This window comes from Podarcis tiliguerta, assembly GCF_965153285.1.
Source record: "Podarcis tiliguerta genome assembly, chromosome: 3".
NCBI lineage: Eukaryota > Metazoa > Chordata > Lepidosauria > Squamata > Lacertidae > Podarcis > Podarcis tiliguerta.
In genome coordinates, this window is record NC_139536.1 from 70325254 (window position 1) to 70345289 (window position 20036).

Sequence of the window (20036 nt, forward strand, 5' to 3'; positions counted from 1 at the left end):
GTATACACAGAAGTAACAGTGATAGTGATATGTTTGGCTGGCTATGAGCAGTGCACAGCTCTCATCAAGGCTTGGAACCAGGGTTAAATTACCCAAGCATTCTTCAGTAGGTACCACTTTTACAGTTGAAGAGTTGGGTGGATAACCAAGGACTTTTGTAGATCAGCAACTCAATTAAATTCTTATTTAAATACAGGTGTCTTGATTCCTGGGTCTGGGAGCAACGAAACATGTTGCATGGATTGAAAAGCAAAATGGAATGGTGGTTTCCCCCCAACCTCCATTTTATTTTTCTGTCAAGCAGATCAGTATGTGGCCAGGCTTCTAACTAATCAAGAGAGCTTATATTGGTCAGACAAAGAATGAAGAGGAAGCTGCCCTCTGGGTTACTATTTTATCAAAGGTTGATTTAAGCGTCTCCAGTTCCAGCAATGTTTCTTCAGAGCATTGTGTTTCCAGATTAGATTAAACACTTAATCTTGTTTTCAAGGTCAAGCGGGGTTTGATTAAGTTTTCTGGTTCAACTTTATGAGACTAAAAAAAAACCCCTGCTTCTGCACCTTCCCTTCTAGTTCAGAAAAGCATTGCCTATGCCTCTCCCCCCCCCCACACCCCCAAGTCCAGTAACAGAACAATTATTCTGATAGAGTGTTTTGATCCAAGTGAAAAGAAGAGCTATGGGCACTATCTGCTTTTTACAACAGGAGCTGTGGTGACTTTAATTTTGTCATAGAAAATGTACAAAATCTAAACTTTGTATGCGTTTTAAATTAATTTTTCAAAGTCATCTCTGGAGAAAACCATTTATGTAGACTAACACTGCAATCCAAGTGTTACTCTGAATTAATTCCCATTGTTTTCAATGGGGCTCACTCCCAGAAAACTGTGCATAGGATTGCAACCTAACTATGACTGGGATCCAAAGGACTGTCCAACTAGTTCCATGAACCTAATGAGCTTTGGTGCTTGAGTTCGCAAACAGGCACATTCAGATGTTGGATGGGGACCTGCTTTTCAAGGAAGGAAACATTACATTTGGTCATGCCCAAATCCGTTGCATCTTTAACATTGGTTTTGAGATCCTGGCCTTTAATTACTCTGATGCTGAATGCACAGTAGGACAAGACCTTTACTAGGGGACCAAGCAAAATAGCATGAAATAGTAGGTTTTCTGATTGTTCCTAATAAAAACATTGCTATACTTTAGATTTTTATAGACCAATATGACTATCTATACTTTGTTCTGATGTGGATGCAAATTTGCCTAAAAATCCAGGGATGCTACTCTCATTGGCTCAAGACAGTTTGTTGCCCAATCAGCTGTGCCATGCGATCCAATAATTCTGTGCCAAGATTTCTTGCGATGTAGCAGCAAATTCCAGGGTGCAGTCCTCTGACTGCACCTGGCTAGGTAGAATCTGAAAGTTGCACCCGTGATCTTCTGCCTCAGCGATGGCCACCTCCCACCCACCCTGGGTCACATGCAGGCTGAGGGTAAGGCACTCCTGGATATGCAGGGTGTGCCCTTCTGTTCAGCCCACCTTGCCTCTTCCAAGAACTTGATGCTACAAGATAAAGGGGAAGAGAAGCCTTATCAGGCTGTCCTTTATCAATCACCAACCACTTTCCTGGGGTCTGCCGGAAGTTCGCAAAGTAGAGAAGGTTATGGCTTCTAGGCATAAGGGTATTTACAATAGTAGAAAAAGTTTACTAAAATGAGAAAGAGAGAGAGAGAGAATTTTAAGGAAAACATAATTGAGAAATCCAGCAAATTCCCCAACAGAGCAAAAAACCAAAAGGAGATTAAAATGCAGACCTTGAACTTAAACAGTCCCTTTACCTACCAGACTTTCAGAAGAATCTTGCTCTTGAGTAGCAGCTTTCTTGTTTGCCCCTTTTTCAGGCTTAAAACATTTTTTCCTTACCATGCTGAGAGCCACCTTGATCTACCTATCCTCTGGCTAGCAACCTTTGTTTCAAGCCTTTGTCTACCTGCCCGCTTTATATCACAGGCTCTTCACAGCAGGTTACGGCAACAGGAAGTCTTAGAGCCCAGATCACAGGCTCCGGAAGTGATGGAGCTCTTAATTTTCCCACCTTCAGGCAAGGGATGTGCTATCTTTCACACACAGATACACACACATACTGGAGTTGTACTGCCTTCACATCTGGGTTTAATGTTTAATTGCTTGTTCAGCACTAGACTAGAATCTTCACAAGCCAACCAAATACCTCTAGGAAGTTTACAAGAAAATACTATAACATCCTGGGAAGGGCAATCATCCCTTGTACTTCATCTGCAGCATTTGATAATCCAAATTACTGTATACTGTTTATTTGTTTCCGATTCATTAGTAGCATTCAGCCTATTTTGCTGGCACAGGACGGAAAGGCAGAGTGTGAAGTGAATGTGTGGCATTATAGAGTCAGGTAGCACATCGAGAAGCATGAAGTCAATAAAAATACTCTATAAGGGATTTAAAAAATAAATAGGAATTCCATTATGCAAATAAAATGGATGGTATAAAATTCATTCGGATGACACACGAAGCCACTGATTCTGCAGGCTTCTGGCTTTCTTTCGTTTTTGGAGAGGGTGTCCGAATGACGTATGAGAATTTGATTAAAATCTTTCCTCCAACCTTCTTGAGGGTGATAAAAGAGCTAAGAAATCTTTGCTGCATGGGGGAATGATGAACTGCACAAGGGAGGAGAAAGGGAGAAGGGAGGTTTAACGAACAATTTCAGGTTATAAATATGACTGCATATAAATATGATTCCGACAGTGAATCCTATAACCCGTTTTGGGGGATCAGCATGACGGAAGCTGTGTTCTTGGAATTTGATCCACTCTTCGCTTTTGTGGCAACCCGTCCTTTAACTTGAATGGTGCATTGTAGGGACTGAAGGGAGCAGAGAGAAAGCTTCTGCGGCAGACGATGAAGACAAAATAAAATGAAGATACAGCTCAAGAAGGGTTGGTGGGTCACTGTGTTGACAAATATGAGAGCTATTTCCTTGTAGTTAACCTCCTGCTAAATGAATAATAGTTCTAAGAATGTATTTCACATCCCTGCTGTTCTTCAGATAGCCCTCTGTCAATCTCTGTCAAACCACCATGGAAGCAATTCCCAACTTGGTGCCCACGAGATGTTTTGGACAAGAAATCTCATCAGCCCAGCCAGCTCGCTACTCTCCTTCCTATCCTGGCTCAGAACATCTGCTTTACCCTTTACCATTCTATGCCCCGTATAAGCCCAGGACATAAATCATTTTTTATGTTGGAATCTGAAATGTTTCTGCTAAATATGTCAGACAGAACTAGGATTTCTATCCAAACCCAAGTTTCAACATGTAGATTTCGACCGTCAGATGTCATCATTGGCCATTGTTTCCTTGAATAGCCATCCTGCAGCATTGTGGCATTCATTCAAAAAGCACAGGTTTATGATTTGCTGATCTTAGATTGGAGTGCAGAAAAGCTCTTAGGGCATCTCTTGCTTAAAATGGTAACTTGCAAATCTGATTCCGTTTCAGCAGGAGAGTCTCTTCTTGAGCAAAATGAATGGCAGAATGGCGCTCATAACAGGGCAATTTGTAAAATTACACAGACATCTTCCTTTTTGATTAGTAATAAAGTCATTTGTCCTCGCGGCCACTTGATTGAGTACATGAAAAGGAGCTTAACAGCACAAACCCCTCGGATTTCAATAAGATTTCTCACGGCACAGGATCAATTAAGCTTAAAGTTTAAAAGAAGAGTTTCCGCTTTGGAATGTTCAGGGCAGCACATTTATTTCAATGTCATCTCATTAAAAGTAAGTATCTTGGGTACTCAGATATCACAAGTAAATGGTTTCTGTTTTACTCCTCTCAGAAAAGGACAGGCTCTGTAGCCTGTGCTTGAAGTCAGCTCATCTGTTCATTGGATGGGATATTTATCCTAGCTGTCAGCCCTGAAGTAAGCAAGATGTAATCAGTCGTTTCCTTGGTCAGGATCTCTCCTATTTGTGCATCTTTATATAGAAGAGCTGCTCACCTACTATAGACATTTTTAATGTTTTTTTTTTACTCCAGCAAGCATCTTGCTTAAATTTGATTTCATGATTTTAACTGACTTTTATTTTTATTGCACTGAGAGTTTTTGTTGTACATCAAGCAGTTATATAAATTGCAGAAATAAACTTAAATAATTATAAATATATAGCCATTTCTCCAGGGCAAGGTTTAACCCTGCTAATGCATTCTGCCTTTTTACTTAGAGTTCCTCTTTTCTTTTCTTTTCTTTTCCTTTTACATAAGGAGGCAGAAACATATTAACCATATGCTTCAGGCAGACCGTAAATTAAGAGAAGAGAAACACTGGCCCCTGGTTTGAGCAGTGGTGTACACATATTAGCCATAATCCATATCTATCCTGTTGTCTCATATGAAATACTGCATTTTTTGTGTTTTTCTGCAAAACAGCTTCAATCTGAATTTCCTTTTTAAAAATAAAATAAATTTATGTACTGCCCTTCATCTGAAGATCAAGGGAAGTTTATAGTATAAAAACACAAAATACAAGACATAAGAGAAAAAAGAAAAGAAAAGAGAATTGAGAGACAGAATGTCCTGGCTGCATTTTAAGCTGGCAGTCTGTGCACAGCCAGTGAACAATAACTCAGAAATCTTTTGACACTGCCCTCAACAGCCTTACAGGTGTCTGTCTGTCTGTCTGTCTGTCTGCCTGTCTGTCTGTCTATCTATCTATCTATCTATCTATCTATCTATCTATCTATCTATCTATCTATCTATCTGTCATCTATCGTGATAGGGTATGTGTTCCCTAAACGGGATTTAGAGTGTCTGTTAAACAAGCTGTCTGATCCAAGTCTGGTTTAAAGATTATGAGCTATAAAAATGGAGCCCAGGAGAGACCTTGAAGTTGCCAGTCTACGGTGAGGCTTTGGGTAGCAGACTGAGCAGGCATGCAGGTGACCTGCTCACATTGTGTTTCTATCTAAATTATAGTAATTATTTATAAACTTGCATCTATACATATGAATTTTATGCAAATCTGTATCCTCCTTTGTCTTTTTTTTTTTTATGAAGCATTTTGTCATTTTGGGTGATGCAAAAACGTCCATTTAACAGTCCGCTGGAAAAAAAAAGGGGGGGGGGATCTCGCCAAACCACTAAGGCTTAGAAAATCCTCTGGAAGATGTATTCAGAGTATTGAAGCATATTATCTCCATTAAATATCATTTAAATACTGAAATCTGCATTTGTTACTCTCCCTCAAAGTACTTATTGAATACTTATTAAATATTTACCATTGAACTCTTAAAATAAGTCTAGTGATCATAAGCTAATAATTCTGCATCCAGCAATTTGTTCAGGGAACTTGCAATCATCTTGCAATCAATGCATGTTCCTCCACCACAGACCTAAAATACTGTCAACATAGGCTAGAAATGGAAAGAAACACATTTTTAATATATGAATTCTTAATATATTTAATATGTGTATTAATTTAAATACATTAATATATTAATTTAATATATGCACTATTAAATATGTACTCTTGCAAGTTCAGCTCTTAGATAATCTGACAAATATCACAAGAGAGCCAAAATTGCATAGTAGTCAGTGGGTGGTATTCTGCTATCAGCATAAGGATTTCTGTTTGCGTAACAGGACATTCCTTCTTTCCTCTGAACGTGCACCCTCCCCAAAACCGTTCCAGAGGGTTGGGGGAGCCCCTAGAAAAGATTTAGGGACACTCAGGAGGAGGAGAGGAGAAGAATATTTTGTGGCACAAGTGGAAATTCTTTCCCTGACAGAATGTTTATCTGATTGCTATGCTGGATTTCACCAAGAATATTTGCCTTTTACCTCAGTGAGTCTTGGGTTCAAAATCGCCCTTAGCCTTGAAACTCACTGGGTAACCAGCTATTTTTACTTGTTGGTTAATTGTGTTTTTAAAAAACCTCCCAGTTGTGAGGTGGTGGAAGAAAAAGACATGGAAGAGCAAATGCCAATATAATAAATACATCTGAGTGATGGGCAGGAAATATGAAAAGAAAACGTGGCTTAAAATGGCCTGGGATCTTCCAAGAACTGGTTGAGCTTGCATAGCCCCAGACACTTCACTGATTACTTAAGAAGTAAACAATAGTATGTGTGAACAGCAGTGGAAGATTTCCCCCTCAATTTTGTTAGTCCTCTAGTGGGCAGCAGCAACAACGATAACATAAAATTTACAATCTTAGTGAACAAAACCGGCCTTGAACTCAGTACATGAGCTAAACTAATCAATCATATTCACAAAGGCAAAGAAAATTCCCAGCATTTTATGGCTATATTTTCAGTGTTTTCTTTTTCTTCAACTTGGATAAAGGGACTTTAACTGAAGATATAGCTCAGATGGTTAGAGTGTGGTGCTGATAACGCCAAGACTGCAGGTTTGCTCCCCATGTGGGACAGTTGCATATTCCTGCACTGCAGAGGGTTGGACTAGATGATCCTCAGGGTCCCTCCCAAGTCTGCAATTCTATGACTTTGGAAATAACATTTACCAGCATATGCTTACACCCATCAAATGGAAATCAACGTTATTTTATGGCTGGGTTAACTGTGGCTGGATCATACCAGCACTCTTTGTCCATACCAGCTAACTGTACGGCCTTGTTCCTTACTGTTGAGAATGGGAAAGGGTTTCACAGCAATTTTTCTTTAATTTCACCGAACATTATGACAGAGACCACTCACAGTTATGTGAGCATTACTAGTCATTGTGTTGCAAAGGCATAAGAATGAGATTTCCCTTTAAAATCACTAAAAAAAGAGGGGGAATCATATATTTCAATAAATACAATAAAGAAAATACTTCAGTCTATGTCTTGAAAGACTGGCTGTAGCAATCTATGTGGGGTTTTTTTAAAATTTTACAGTAATTCTAGTCTCTTCCTTCCTTCCTTTCTTTCTTTGGGCATATACCTGTGTGTCAACCGCCCCCCCTTAAAGTCTGAAACCTGAATTTGGTAATTTCTTTTTCTGTTCTCTCTTTATGCGCTCAAACTACCTAGCAAATCCTGATAATCACGTGACCATGTCAGCTACATTTTTCATATATTTACTTCTTTTTCTAAAACCTCCCTGTCTACATCATTCTTGTCTGTAGAATGTAGTTTTACATCGTCAATTCATTGCCATAGGCTGCTAGTCTTCAACAAAAATGTCAGACCAAATGAAGAAAGGTAAGACTGTAGGAATGGAAGTTGGTCACTTCTACTCCTCTGGGTCCCATTCCTTCAAAGACTCTTTCAGGTTCTTCTGGCTCATTAACCAAACCTGAGTTAGAGGCGTATTCAGCTACTGCTCTTCCTTCTGTCACTGGAGTGTCATACTTCAAAGAAACATCTCCTAAAGGACAGCAAAGTGCCACTGCTGGTGAATTCAGCTTTTTTATTAAAAAAATGTACTATGAGATGACACCAAGGACCCATTCACTCTCATTCTCCTTCCTCCCCGAAGTGAGGAAAAGAACAAAGGCAGTCAGAGCACTAATTCTGAAGTCCTGGTGGATTTGGGGAAGAAATCCTCCTCAGTTAAGCACGACTCCATGGAGGTACAATTGAGGACTGTAAGAAAACTTTAATTGTGGGTTCTGCTTCAATGCAAACGCAGGTGGGATAATTTATATCTTGTGAAATGGTGACCATGAAAAGCTAGTCAGCTCAGCCCAAACCAGGTGCATGCAGTGTGGATTCAATCTGTGAAGTAATCTTGTTGTTCTTTGTCACAGCCACCAAGTCAACTGTTCACAACATGAAGCCGCTCCTCTGTGATCTGCAACAATATATAGAATTGAAATATTGTTCCTCTCTGCCTGTTGCCTGCTGTTGCTATCCTCCTGCTGCTTTTATTTAACCCCCTGGTTCCCTAAACAAACAAACAAACAAACAAACAAACAAACAAACAAACGAAAATAGCTTGTCCCAGTAAGAGATATTTTTTTCTCTTCTTGAATTATTCATCCCTGTCCTGTCTATATGTGCTGCACTTTCCCAAGTCCACCCTCGCAGGGAGCTGTGCACATGCAGGAACGTAAAAGACGTGAAGTTCTCTGTGTGGCTTCAACATGCATGTAACTTGTCATGCATGCAAGCATAATGTGTGCTAGGTTATTTAACACTGTCATAGATTTTCCGATCTGCCAATTTCTCATTGTGCAAGTACCACGTTGCCTAGAAGAAGTAAAAACAGTGATACGGAGAAGGCCACTTGGGATGCGTTCTCCCCATCTGTAATTAATAATATCTTATTTTCCTTTCCCCCACTCCCATGTCTGGACTGTGAATTTTCTGTGGGTATATTCAGGTGAACAGCTGAAGTGGTGTGCGACGTGATAAAAATACCTGTGATAAAATTGTGGGCATGGAGACAAGTGATTTGAATGTCCTGACATATCAGAGATGTGTGGCAAGATCAAAATCACCACCTCCTGAGAAATTTATGAAATTTGGCTTGCGCCAGGAGGTGGAAAGTTGCAATCGCACTGTGCATTTGTCACATATCAAAACATGCAGTCAATTAGGTCATGTTGAAACAACGGGAAAATCACTGGTTTCAACATTTCTGCCGTCCCCTCCATCGACTGTTTGAATTCCTCAGTGGAAACTTCAGAATGCAGGGAGATGAATGCACATAGGATGCTATTAATGAAAGAACAGAAACAAATATAGTTTGTTCCATTCTGTGAGATTTTTGTGAGAAGAGGTGGTGATTGCAATTACTTTTTAAAAGTAGTTTTGAGAGAAACTTGCAAAAAAGAAGAAAACCTTAGGTACAACAGACAATAAAATACCCCTGCTTATACATCAACTATGCATACCTTTCTTGTACCCAAGTATAGCCTTTCAACAAAATGGCAGCTTCCTTACTCATTGTTACAGTGTAGGGCTGCTGTGTGCCATTTTGTGGCTCCTTCTAGTCTTGTCTCCATTCAGTAAATAAGCAGTTAAAATGAAGAAGGGTCTTATGCAGAGAGAGCAAATGTTTCCAATCCCAGCACAAATACAGATGTGGATAAAAAATTGCTCTGTCTGACATAGTGAGCCCTGTATGCAAGTGGTGACCTCTGTCATGGTGGGAGAAGTTTGAAATGGCTTCTGTTTGGCAGCCATTTTGTGTGTACTGGTCAAGGACTGCAAGTCTGCATGTAGTTTACCTGCTGAGTAGCCCCACAGAGAGATTTTTCATTTTCTTTTCTTTTTTTCTTTTTGCTAACAAGGATACCAACAACATGCAGCTGCGGGGGGGGGGGGGGGAGGACGACGACGTGCAAGCAAGTTCTAGTAGTCCATTCCTTGGCTCTGACTCCCAGATTTAGGAATCAGTGCCTTGGAATACAGCTGGAAGTTTAAAAATTAATACGAGTTGCAGTGGAAGGTTAATATAACTCATTTATAACTCCGCAATCCTGACCTTTTGCAAATGATATCAAAAGTCCATAAAGGTATTAATGCTGCCTATTACTACAGGTTAATTTATATACTACTTCTCACATTCATGAGGCTCAGAAACATGAAAGGAACTCTGCTTCTTTCAAGTATTATCTCCTGAATATCAAATTTCCTGTCCTCCAAAGGAGCCTTTAACTCTGCTAAGCTAACTATATAGGAAACTATTATTCTGTGAAACTGAACCTGAAAATTAACTGCTGTCTCCTTACTAGCTTGGGCTTGTGATTTTTTGTTGATCAGGTAGATGCTATATGGACATAGTACAATGTATTATTTTTTAGCAAGAGGTGGAAGGCAGACAGGAACTTAGATGCTATTCTTTGGACATTGCTGATTTCCAATCTGGTTGTGTCTTCCGTTTACATGAGTGATTAATACTTCCAAAGAATTGGATAAATTGCCAATGCAGGAATGCCGCTTCACAGGTCCAAGCCTTGAGTTAATAAGTATTTTTAAAAATGTGACACAATTTAACCAAATCTATGCATATGAGCAGTAGAATTGATGGCCCCTGCTCTTCTCTTCTGTTTCCCATTTATCCACATAAATGGGAACATTCAGAGCATCCAGATTATGAGATGAACAGAAAAATGCTTGTGCTTCAAATTGGGGGGGAACGGAACAAGGCAGAGGGAATCTAAATAGTAATAATGAGATATCAGGAATTCTCTATGGCACAGGAGTCAAAATGAATGACATGGAAAAGCAAATCCGTACTCAGCAGGTGCCTAAGAAAGGCTGGGGAGGGAAATTTGGTTCAGTTTGCAATTAAGGACCACTTTACCTAATTTTCACTTTCTGAAACAATATGCAAACTGATATACAACCATCCTTCAAAATCCGCACTTTCCTGAATTTTGCAATGCAGTTCTCCTCCCAATTAATGTGTACAAACATGTCTAGATTAGGTGGAAGTGTAGCAATGGTTGGGGCCAGGGTGGTCTTCCTTTGCTTTCCTTTATCTATGTATATCGTTTTAGTTTCATTAATTAATTCCATTAATCCCATTAATGTTTAATTGTTTTTTAATTACTGTTTTTCCTGTGTTGTTAGCAATTCTTATTTTTATGCAGCCTTGAATCCTTTCAGGGGAAAAGGTGGGATATGAATAAATATATAATAAAGATGTTTTCCTGGAAATAAGAGCTCAACCTATTAACTTACTCAGGGCATTGGTTTTCCAGCTCTAAATATGATTAGATATTTTGCGTGAAGTGTGATAAAGGTGCTTACCAGCTCTTTTGGTGACACCTAAAGATGGGCTGTGATCAGACTACCATCTCTTTCACTAGGCTTCCCATCAAGTTGAATACCAGCTTTGAATATATCCACCTTCCTTATTATTTTTTGGCATCAAGTAATTAATTTTTTTAATTTGCTGAGACTTTTTAGTTATTGCTATATATTTTGGTGCTTTAAAAAAATCTCCCGGCTCTGTTGCTTGGTTTTCAGAACTGCCACTGTTTTTAATGTCTCACTGCCTTATATTTTAATACTGATGGCTATTCTTTCAATTTATTGTTTTAAATATTACCTGCCCAGAGAACCATTTTGAATTGAACTGTGGACTATTTATCTATATAACGATTGTTACCCTGTCTTTCTAAAGCCCCTGTGGGTCTGTTTATCATAATGAGGGTGACAATAAATTATATTAGAACTTACTTTCCAAAGAAACCCAAAATGACTAACAATATAAACCAATCAACATAAGCAAATAAACAATCAGTAAAAGTAACAATCTGAACATAACATTAGATAACAGTATGAACAGAAGCAAGCAGAAACTATAATCCCTTTAGAAGTGACTCTAACAGCTAGGCATAAAATACAATTTTAAATGTCAATACAGCTACAACACTTTCTAGCACCACTCTCTGACATTTCAAAAAACAGAGTAAGAAACTGTTGTTACATTAAAGCATGGCCATCCAGGGGCAGGGTCAAGGGGAAATTGCCCTTCCAATATCCACAGATCCCCAACCTTCCTTCCTTCCTTCCTTGTAAGTTTCTGGCATATTCTTCTCATTTTTTTCTGAGAAGCTAGCCTGCTCCCCACTTTCCATATTTTACCTTTCGCTCCTTCTGGAAAAACTCCTGCAGACATCCCTGCATGTAAGACCTATCCACAAAGGCCCACCCAGCTTCTCTTTACTTCTGCTCTCTGTCTAACCAGGAACCAATGTGTTTCCATTATGGCATGCCACAGATCTGGGTAACCTTTGTGCTGTCAAAAATAGAGAGCAGCCGTTGCTTCTGTGTCTCAGAATCTTTGCTGTATGATCTACACCACCCAGCAGAGACTTATTCGGTATGTAGTTTCCATCTTGGAAATGATTCTGAAAGCTGACTGCTGGCTATAGCACCCAACCCTAATTGCCCGGATTTTTTCCTTAGGATTTTTCCTTGTCCCACTACTTCCTGCTTTGTGTAACATCTTGCCAAAGAGAGCTGGAGAAAAACTGTGCTTATTTTATGACATTTTTGTTAGTTCTGATAAAGGTATTGCCCAAATGTGGATTTTGGTGTGCTGATCTTCTCTTATGAACCAACCTTTTGCTTTCTGTGTGCTTTTCCTATTGTGACTATGTCTGGATGTGAGGAGGGGAAAAGTCCTGCACAATTATCGGAAATCTCTACTTTGAAAGAGAAAAAATTATATCAATAGAATGTGTGTGTAAAAAGCTGGTGGGGTCTGTCTCTGCAGCCTTATCGCATCATTTCTAGGCAATCTATTAATTTAGCCTCTTTGTATTTACCATCCTTCTTTACTCAGCATGTGGTTTTATATGATGTTAGACCTTTTACCATGTGTTTGAGAGTTTTGGACAGCTGGTGTTAATGGTGTTATAACCAATCTTCAAATCTTACAGCGTATAATGGATCTATCTGAGCAGAGTAAGTGCCTGTAACTCTGTTTAAAATATCTATTATTGAGTAGCTTCAAAAACAAATGCATTTGCTTCAGCACAAAATTGGAGTCATCTCTGCTCCTTTTTCGAAGGATCATTTTGCGTAAATACATTCATAATTATGGAAGCCTTATTGGCGTCATCTGCAATAATTTCATGTCAGATTTTCTGGCTTCTCCAATATATTAACCTCAATGTAATGGGGATTAATACTACATGCTACAAACAGTGCCATTGGTCACTGTGTCTGAGTCTCACCTTGTCTGAGGCCAAAAGCAGTTTTCAATGCCACCAATCAGTCTGGGAACTTTCATGTAACATGGAGATTTTTCTAGCCATTTGCAAAGTGCATTCCTCTCACCATTTGGATAACTTTAGCTAGCCTGTGCGCATCAGAGATCTATGTCTAAAAGTGATAATTTCCAAGTCAAGCCAAACAGTTGTATTTCTCATTTTAAGATTTAAGGATTGTTTACTCTTTGCTTTGTGGACGGGAAAATGTGTTTTGTGTGTGTGTGCTAAAGCACATTATTGCATCAATATTGTAATTTAAAGAAGGAGTAAAATAAGCAGAAATTGAAGTGCTGATTTAAGAAATACATGGCTGAAATGGTGCTGGCTGATAGTGGCAGCTGAAGGATGGATGCAAGAGATAGGCCCAACCTATAAACATCAAAATGACACCTCTTTTAAATAGAAGGAAGGGTAGTGATAGAGACCTGTGGAGATTGTGCTAGAGTTCTGTTCTTTTTTTAAAAAGTTGGACAAAGGAAGCACAGGAAAGTTGCAGGAGGACAATGATTTGAGATGAAATCATGTAGAAGTTATTCAGAAATGGAGTCAATAAAGTATGACAATTCTATAGGCAACACCTACTATGCAAGCATCCCCTAGAACTGAGTATTCACATCAAACTTAACCAAGATGTGGGAAGCTATGAGGCATGATGATATTTCACAGTGCAAGCTGAAGACAGATGTGTCCTTAATCCATAGATTAAAGAAGGAATGGAGAACCTTTTTCAGTCCAAAGACAACTGTCCTGGGTCCACCTGTCAACAGCCAAATGCAAAAGTGGCCATGACTAAAGTAAAAAGTGGGTGGAGCAACAGATACGAGTTTTACATCTATACAGAAGTCTCTGTTACAGCCATGCAGAAACCGTCCTTTACGTGGTTAGTGGCTTGGCTCCAGGTTTTGATCCTACTAGCAGGAGCATCCTCTGGGCAGCATAAGGGGAACTTCTATAGGAACACACTAGAAGCTGAGGTAATGGCTATTGAGTTTTACTCTTGATGAGGCCTGGGAGCCTGCACGAAGCAGAAACTAACACTCTAGCCAGGGCATACCTGTGAGTCTGCTGTCCAGCAGCTGGCCCCCTGGGTCATAGCTGTTTCTCTTAAAGGGGCCATATGTCAAGTATTTAGTTGATAATGCATACATTACAGTGACTTTTGCTTATTTCTCTGCCCCACAGTCCTTCCAAAAATCTGACTAGAGGGATTGAGGCATCCCCCCACGACGGGGGGGGGGGGGACTATAGAGAAGGGGAGGGGGAATTAGAGGAAATGGATTCATCCCTTTTCCCCGTGGGTTTCCTCCATTACATCTAAATACTTTTGTGAACAGAAGGGGCCTTTCAGCTCAGAAATAGCAGTCTGGATTGAACCCACTGTGATTAGAAGTGTGTTCTGTCGTTGTGGATGGGTACATTACTTTCCCCATGACATTGGTGATAACGTTAAAATGTAATGGAGGAAGATGGTCCTTCAGACACCCCTGCATTGGCAGCTGGGAGAGGGAGGGTCCACTATGGGAGATGGATGGCGACCATTCCTCTACCTTGCTTACAAAATTTGTTTGTGGTTCTCTTTTCCCCACCCACCCCCATTTTTAACAATATAACTTTTTTTATTATTAAATTACAGCTCCTTTACTTATGAATCATTTGCCATCACTGCCTCCAAGACTGGATACTGTGGACATGCAGTCTCCCAGAATACCAGGTCGAAAAAGAGGAAGACCCCCGCTCCATTCGACGCCTATGAAAATGGCTGTTCATAACCTCTATTCTGCACCAGCTGGTTCTCTGCCTGTTGTGAAGATTCCAAAGAAGCGAGGGAGGAAACCTGGATACAAGGTATGCCATCCTACCAGCTCATTAAGTAGCTATGATGTTTGTCTCTTTCTCTTGTAGCTAGTCTGTGGCCTTCTGGATATTGCTGGTCTCCATCTTCCACCAGCCTACAGCCAGCTTGACCCACTGGCAGGGATGCTAGGAGCTGCAGGCCATCAAAATCCTGAAGGCCACATGTTAGCCTCTCCTTGATATTTGGAATATATCCATGTGGCATGAACACATGTGCCAATGTGAGATGGCGGAAGGAGATTCATGCTCCTTCTTCTTGCTGCTGCTGTGTGGTTAAGAAGCAGGAAGGGCAGTAGTGCAGAATCCTTAGCAGCCTGTTCAGGCTAACACCCTCGTTGGCTCATTCCAGTACAGACATTCAGAAGATTCTGTGGGCATGCAAACTAGTCTTCCGCCACCACTGGTTCTTCCTTGGTTGCTTGCTGTTCAGTCACGGTACCAAGAATTTCAGGTGGTGTTTCCTTTTCCTTTTCACTACAGCAATTCTGACTGCTGAAGAGCCAAACCACTGCTTTAAACCAAACGGGAGAGCACATGCCCAGCAATGGGAAATGGCTATTGTGAAAATTTTTCAAAGAAAGCTCTGTTTGCTGAGATATGATTCTGGTTTAAGACAATAATTTCTTTTGAATCGTGGTCAAAGTGTTCAGGAGAGGGAATTATCAAAACACACAAAAGTTAAAACTATCCTCCATATTTAGGTAATTTATATACCACCATACTTTACTGTAAGGTAAAATAATTAATGATAAGCAGAATATTACCCTCTGTAAGTGGCTTCACTATTCACATTGGTGTTTTTTTATTTTAAAAAAAACTAAAAACAACTACTGGGCTCTATAATTAGTTAATGAATTCACCTGCATTTGACCATTTACATAATATCCCACAGTTTCCCGAGCCATTCTTATTTCACAGGCATCTCCTTACATATCCAACCAGCATAAACCACTCTAGCAACTGATAGACCATGAAATATTACTTCAGGGTTCTTTCTGGTGTACAAAATCTGCTGTGAACTTAAGAAGGCAAACAAGATATTGCTTGGAATAAATGAGTTCAGTGGCTGGTTTCAGATTCCTATTTGAACGCACTTTTATTGAAGCTGATTGGTTGTTTCAAAAATGTTGTGAGCCCCTGTAAACACCCAACAGGATGGAAAGATGGAAGCGAAGCTGTAAATAAGCATTTGGGTTTTGGTTTTTTTAAATCTGCATTTGCTAAATTGATAAGTTTATGCAGGTCACAGAATCCAGTCTGATGCAAAAATTTGATTTTTAGTGTAGACTATAGACTGCTTTGAAAGCAGCTGACAAGCTAGGTTACATCCAAAGGTCACCTTTCTCAGCCAGAAGCAGCTTCCTCTGACAGAAGGGAGACCTTCATTCAGTGAAAGGAATCCATTTATCAAAGAAGGGCTCCTTCTGAGAGAGAAAGGGAACTTTTGCATCCAACTCATGTGTCCTGTAGAAGCTGCTGTCCATCGCATTATGGGGCGCAAGAAATTCAAACTACTATTAAATGCTTTCCAAGTAAGGGTAGAAAGGAAATTCAATTCAGTTCCATTTAAAGGCAAACCTTCCTTATTTGCACTTTCTAAAACAGTATAATAATGAAAACACCACTATCTTTAATAATTCACACTTTTCCATATTTTGCAATGCAGTTTTCCAACCAAGTACTGTACAGTCATACCTCGTGTTGCATTCAGTTCATGTTGTGTCTTTTCGACCTGCGAACTCGGCGAACCTGGAAGTGTATAATTCTGGGTTTCACCGCATGGGCGCATAAGCGTTCTGCGCGTTTCGCACATGTGCAGAAGTGCTCTATTACGCTCCGCACTTGCGCAGAAGCGCTGCTCTACTTGCAGACTTTTCGGTGTGCGAACGGCACGCTGGAGCGGATCATGCCCACAACTAGAGGTACCACTGTAATGCATATAAATGTTCATCTACTAAGGTAAAATGTGCATCAAAATACACATATTATTGGCAAAAGCATACAAAATGCATCATAAGAAGGGAAATGACTCTGCAAAAGTGTGATTATTGCATAATACAAAAATATGTGCATTAGGAGAAATTCACACCAAAATTCTGATGAGGTTTTTAAAAAAACTGTAAGCTGATGTGGAAATGTGAAAATGAATTGAATGGAAAAATGGAAAAATAAGAAACCAAAATTTACAGATTTGCCTATCGCCACTTCCCAATCGTACAATAGGATTTGGGACAAATCTTTGCAAGGTCAAATTTCAACTCCTCCAGCAAAAGGAAAGTTTGAGGTGTTTTACATAATTGTTTTAGTGAAACCTGACAAAGATGCATGCCCTTTTCTTCATGTGTGAAGCCTTATATTTGCTACCAAATATAGAAGTGAGGCAGAAAAACCAAAAAAAGGGAGGCAGTAAATTGAAGATCATTCATTATTTATGAGGACTGGTTTAATGCAATCATTTCTGTCGTCTAACCTGTAAGAATAGCAAGTTCAGGGGTGATGCTGTTTCTTGATGAATGGAGACCAAAAGTAAGACATTCTCTAGTAAACAATGGCTCCAGGTTCTGAGGCTGACAACAGCAATCTGTAATGCTCAACACATCTGACTTTGTGCTTTTCATTAGCATTGGAAGATTTGTACACCGAAGCAACCTTTCAGCAAGAGGCCTTTCTGTTGGATATGGTCCCCACTGCTAAGGCATACAGCTCTCAATCAAAATGCACTTGCTGCTAGAGTCAGAGAATACATTTGTGACGGGTAGATCTCTTGATTTAATTAGCTCACAAATAGCATGGGTTCCTGCTTCCACGAGACTTTTATGTGCATTTTTAAAAGCTCTTGCATGCTCAAATGGCAGGCGACCAACTTCTTTATGGCAATTGGATGCTGGATTATTACAGAACAGATGGATCAATTTGTGTCTGTACATTACAAAAAATGAATTTACAATCTGGGTTAATTTTTATTTTGATGGAAGTTTGCAATAAATCCATAGATGCCAACAAAGGCATCTTTATTGTCCCCTGTATAGATCTGACTTTTCCAGTTACCATTAAACCTTCATGTCTGGAATAATTAGCACGTTATAGATAGATAAAGACAGACATGAAGTTTTAGTTCCCCCTCCCCATTTTTTCTTATAGTGGCCTCTCACTGATGCCTGTGGGTTACTCTAGTTAGTTGTGTGCATCTAGACAACCTAGAGTGCAGCCTAAAAGCCTATTGCTTGTTGGAAGATGAATAGGCAAGATGTTGCATTGAAACAATTGATCTACACAGACTTCAGAGCCTATAGAGGCTATTGATGTCCATTACTAACCCCCTCATGGAATGGAGCCATGGCCCCAACTCAGCATTTCAGTTCCATTGTGGTACCCCTCTGTTACATGTGGTGCTAAATGCATCCATATAATTGTATTTTTCTAGTTGGCCAGGTAACTGATCTCCATGGAGACTGATCGATCAGGAAATTGATCTCCAAGAAAGCTCATTTAGATAAATCAGATACTGCTGGATCAATTTCCTTCGAAGGAGAAAATATTGTACATGGTGGTGTCTTTGTAACCATTTTGCAAATGTATAGGCTGAGTATATATTACAGGGAAGAATAGCAAGCACAGCAGGCATGGCCAGCATTTATCCCCAAATCGACATCACTCTAACCCCTTCTATTAACCAAAATTTTGTAGAGAGAAGAATGTACCTATTATTATTATTATTATTATTATTATTATTATTATTAGGCCCACAGAAAGTTGCCCACAAAGAAATGTAGCCTTCAGGCTGAAAAAAGTAAGTTCCCTAGTCCTGCATTAAAACCATCAGAATAATTAAGACAGACATAGGTAAGAATCTGAAAGCACTAGCAGCCCTGCGCCCCTTTGAGATGGAGGTTGGGGTATAAATTTAATAAACAAGTGAATAAATTTAAAACCTAGATCATAAAATGGTGTTCTTTAGTTGCTTGAAAACAGCTGAAGAAGGGGAGAGGATGAAAGAAGCTGTCTTGGATCTCTGCTGGCAAAGCATCCCATAGTGCTGGCACTGCTGCTGGAAAGGACCTGTCGTTCCTCCCCACCTGTTTGATCTCACAGGTGTCTGGGACAGAGAGCAGGGCCTTTGCTGCTGCTTTTAAAGTCCAGGTGGGAGAAGGCCGGTTTCTCAGGTAATCTGGCCCCAAGCCTTTTATACCATTAATGTTTAACACTTCTACAGTAAATTGGGCTCGTAATCAAATAGGCAAGCCCATGCAGATGGAATAGAAATGGAGCAATAGGAGTCCCAGCATACAAGAAAGAAAAAAGGTTGAAAAATAAGTTTCTTTCCCTCTGCAGTACAGAAAGCAGCGGCTGTTGCAATATCTTCCCTCTGATGTTATACCTGCTGCTTACAACTAGCTAAAATTTATTTAGCAGCCACAGTATATTAGGCACCCCCACTTACTCATTTTGGCACCAGCCTTGTTACAAGATTTTTATCAAGATTCCTTCAGCCGACAACTATAAACGTTTGCCTCTGTTTAGCTTAATAGATAACCGCTGTAAATGTCTGCCTTTGTTTAGCTTCATGGCTTTTCTTTCTCCCCTCCCCTCTTGCCTAAACCTTTCTCTTAACTGAGGCTGAAGGAATGCATTGGCTTTGACGGCTTCTGCTATGTGTCATTTTCTTGCCCTCGCCACATTGCCTCTTTCACTTGACTGGAGCAAGTGCCTTGGGTATTGTGCGTAGTCTTTTGTGCTGTCATTCTCTTCACCATATAAACATATCAAAAGTTAAATCCTATCAGCATTAAAGAAAACAAAAACAGGATAAGCCATTTCAAATGGCAGGATAAGTGCTCCAGACAAATTGGAGGTCATTAACATGTGCTATGACTACCAGAAAGAAAGACCATAAAGAAAGCTGATCGCCGAAGAATTGATGCTTTTGAATTATGGTGCTGGAGGAGACTCTTGAGAGTCCCATGGACTGCAAGAAGATCAAACCTATCCATTCTTAAGGAAATCAGCCCTGAGTGCTCACTGGAAGGACAGATCGTGAAGCTGAGGCTCCAATACTTTGGCCACCTCATGAGAAGAGAAGACTCCCTGGAAAAGACCCTGATGTTGGGAAAGATGGAGGGCACAAGGAGAAGGGGACGACAGAGCACGAGATGGTTGGACAGTGTTCTCGAAGCTTCGAACATGAGTTTGACCAAACTGCGGGAGGCTGTGGAAGCCAGGGGTGCCTGGCGTGCTCTGGTCCATGGGGTCACGAAGAGTTGGACACGACTAAACGACTAAACAACAACAACAACAATGACACCAGATCTGTGTGATTCAGTTCACAGTACTTATATATATTATACCTGTGATCTTTATCATAAGGCCACGATGCCTGTCTCAAGTCCCCCACTCACTCTAATGTTGTTGCACTTCAACTCCCATCAGCCATAGCCAGTGTGGCTTTTGGTCAAGGTGATGGTGGGAG

The 20036-nt window shown here is 40.1% G+C and overlaps 1 protein-coding gene across 2 annotated transcripts in view; it reads left to right on the plus strand.

Moving 5' to 3' along the window:
- Positions 1-20036, plus strand: part of SCML4 (Scm polycomb group protein like 4) — a 72869-nt gene that overhangs the window by 17319 nt on the left and 35514 nt on the right. For both annotated transcript variants that reach the window (XM_083433569.1, XM_083433568.1), the window contains one exon: positions 14349-14560. In XM_083433569.1, coding sequence (XP_083289695.1) covers positions 14360-14560 — 201 coding nt within the window. In that variant the 5' untranslated portion in view covers positions 14349-14359. The remainder of the gene's footprint in view (positions 1-14348; positions 14561-20036) is intronic.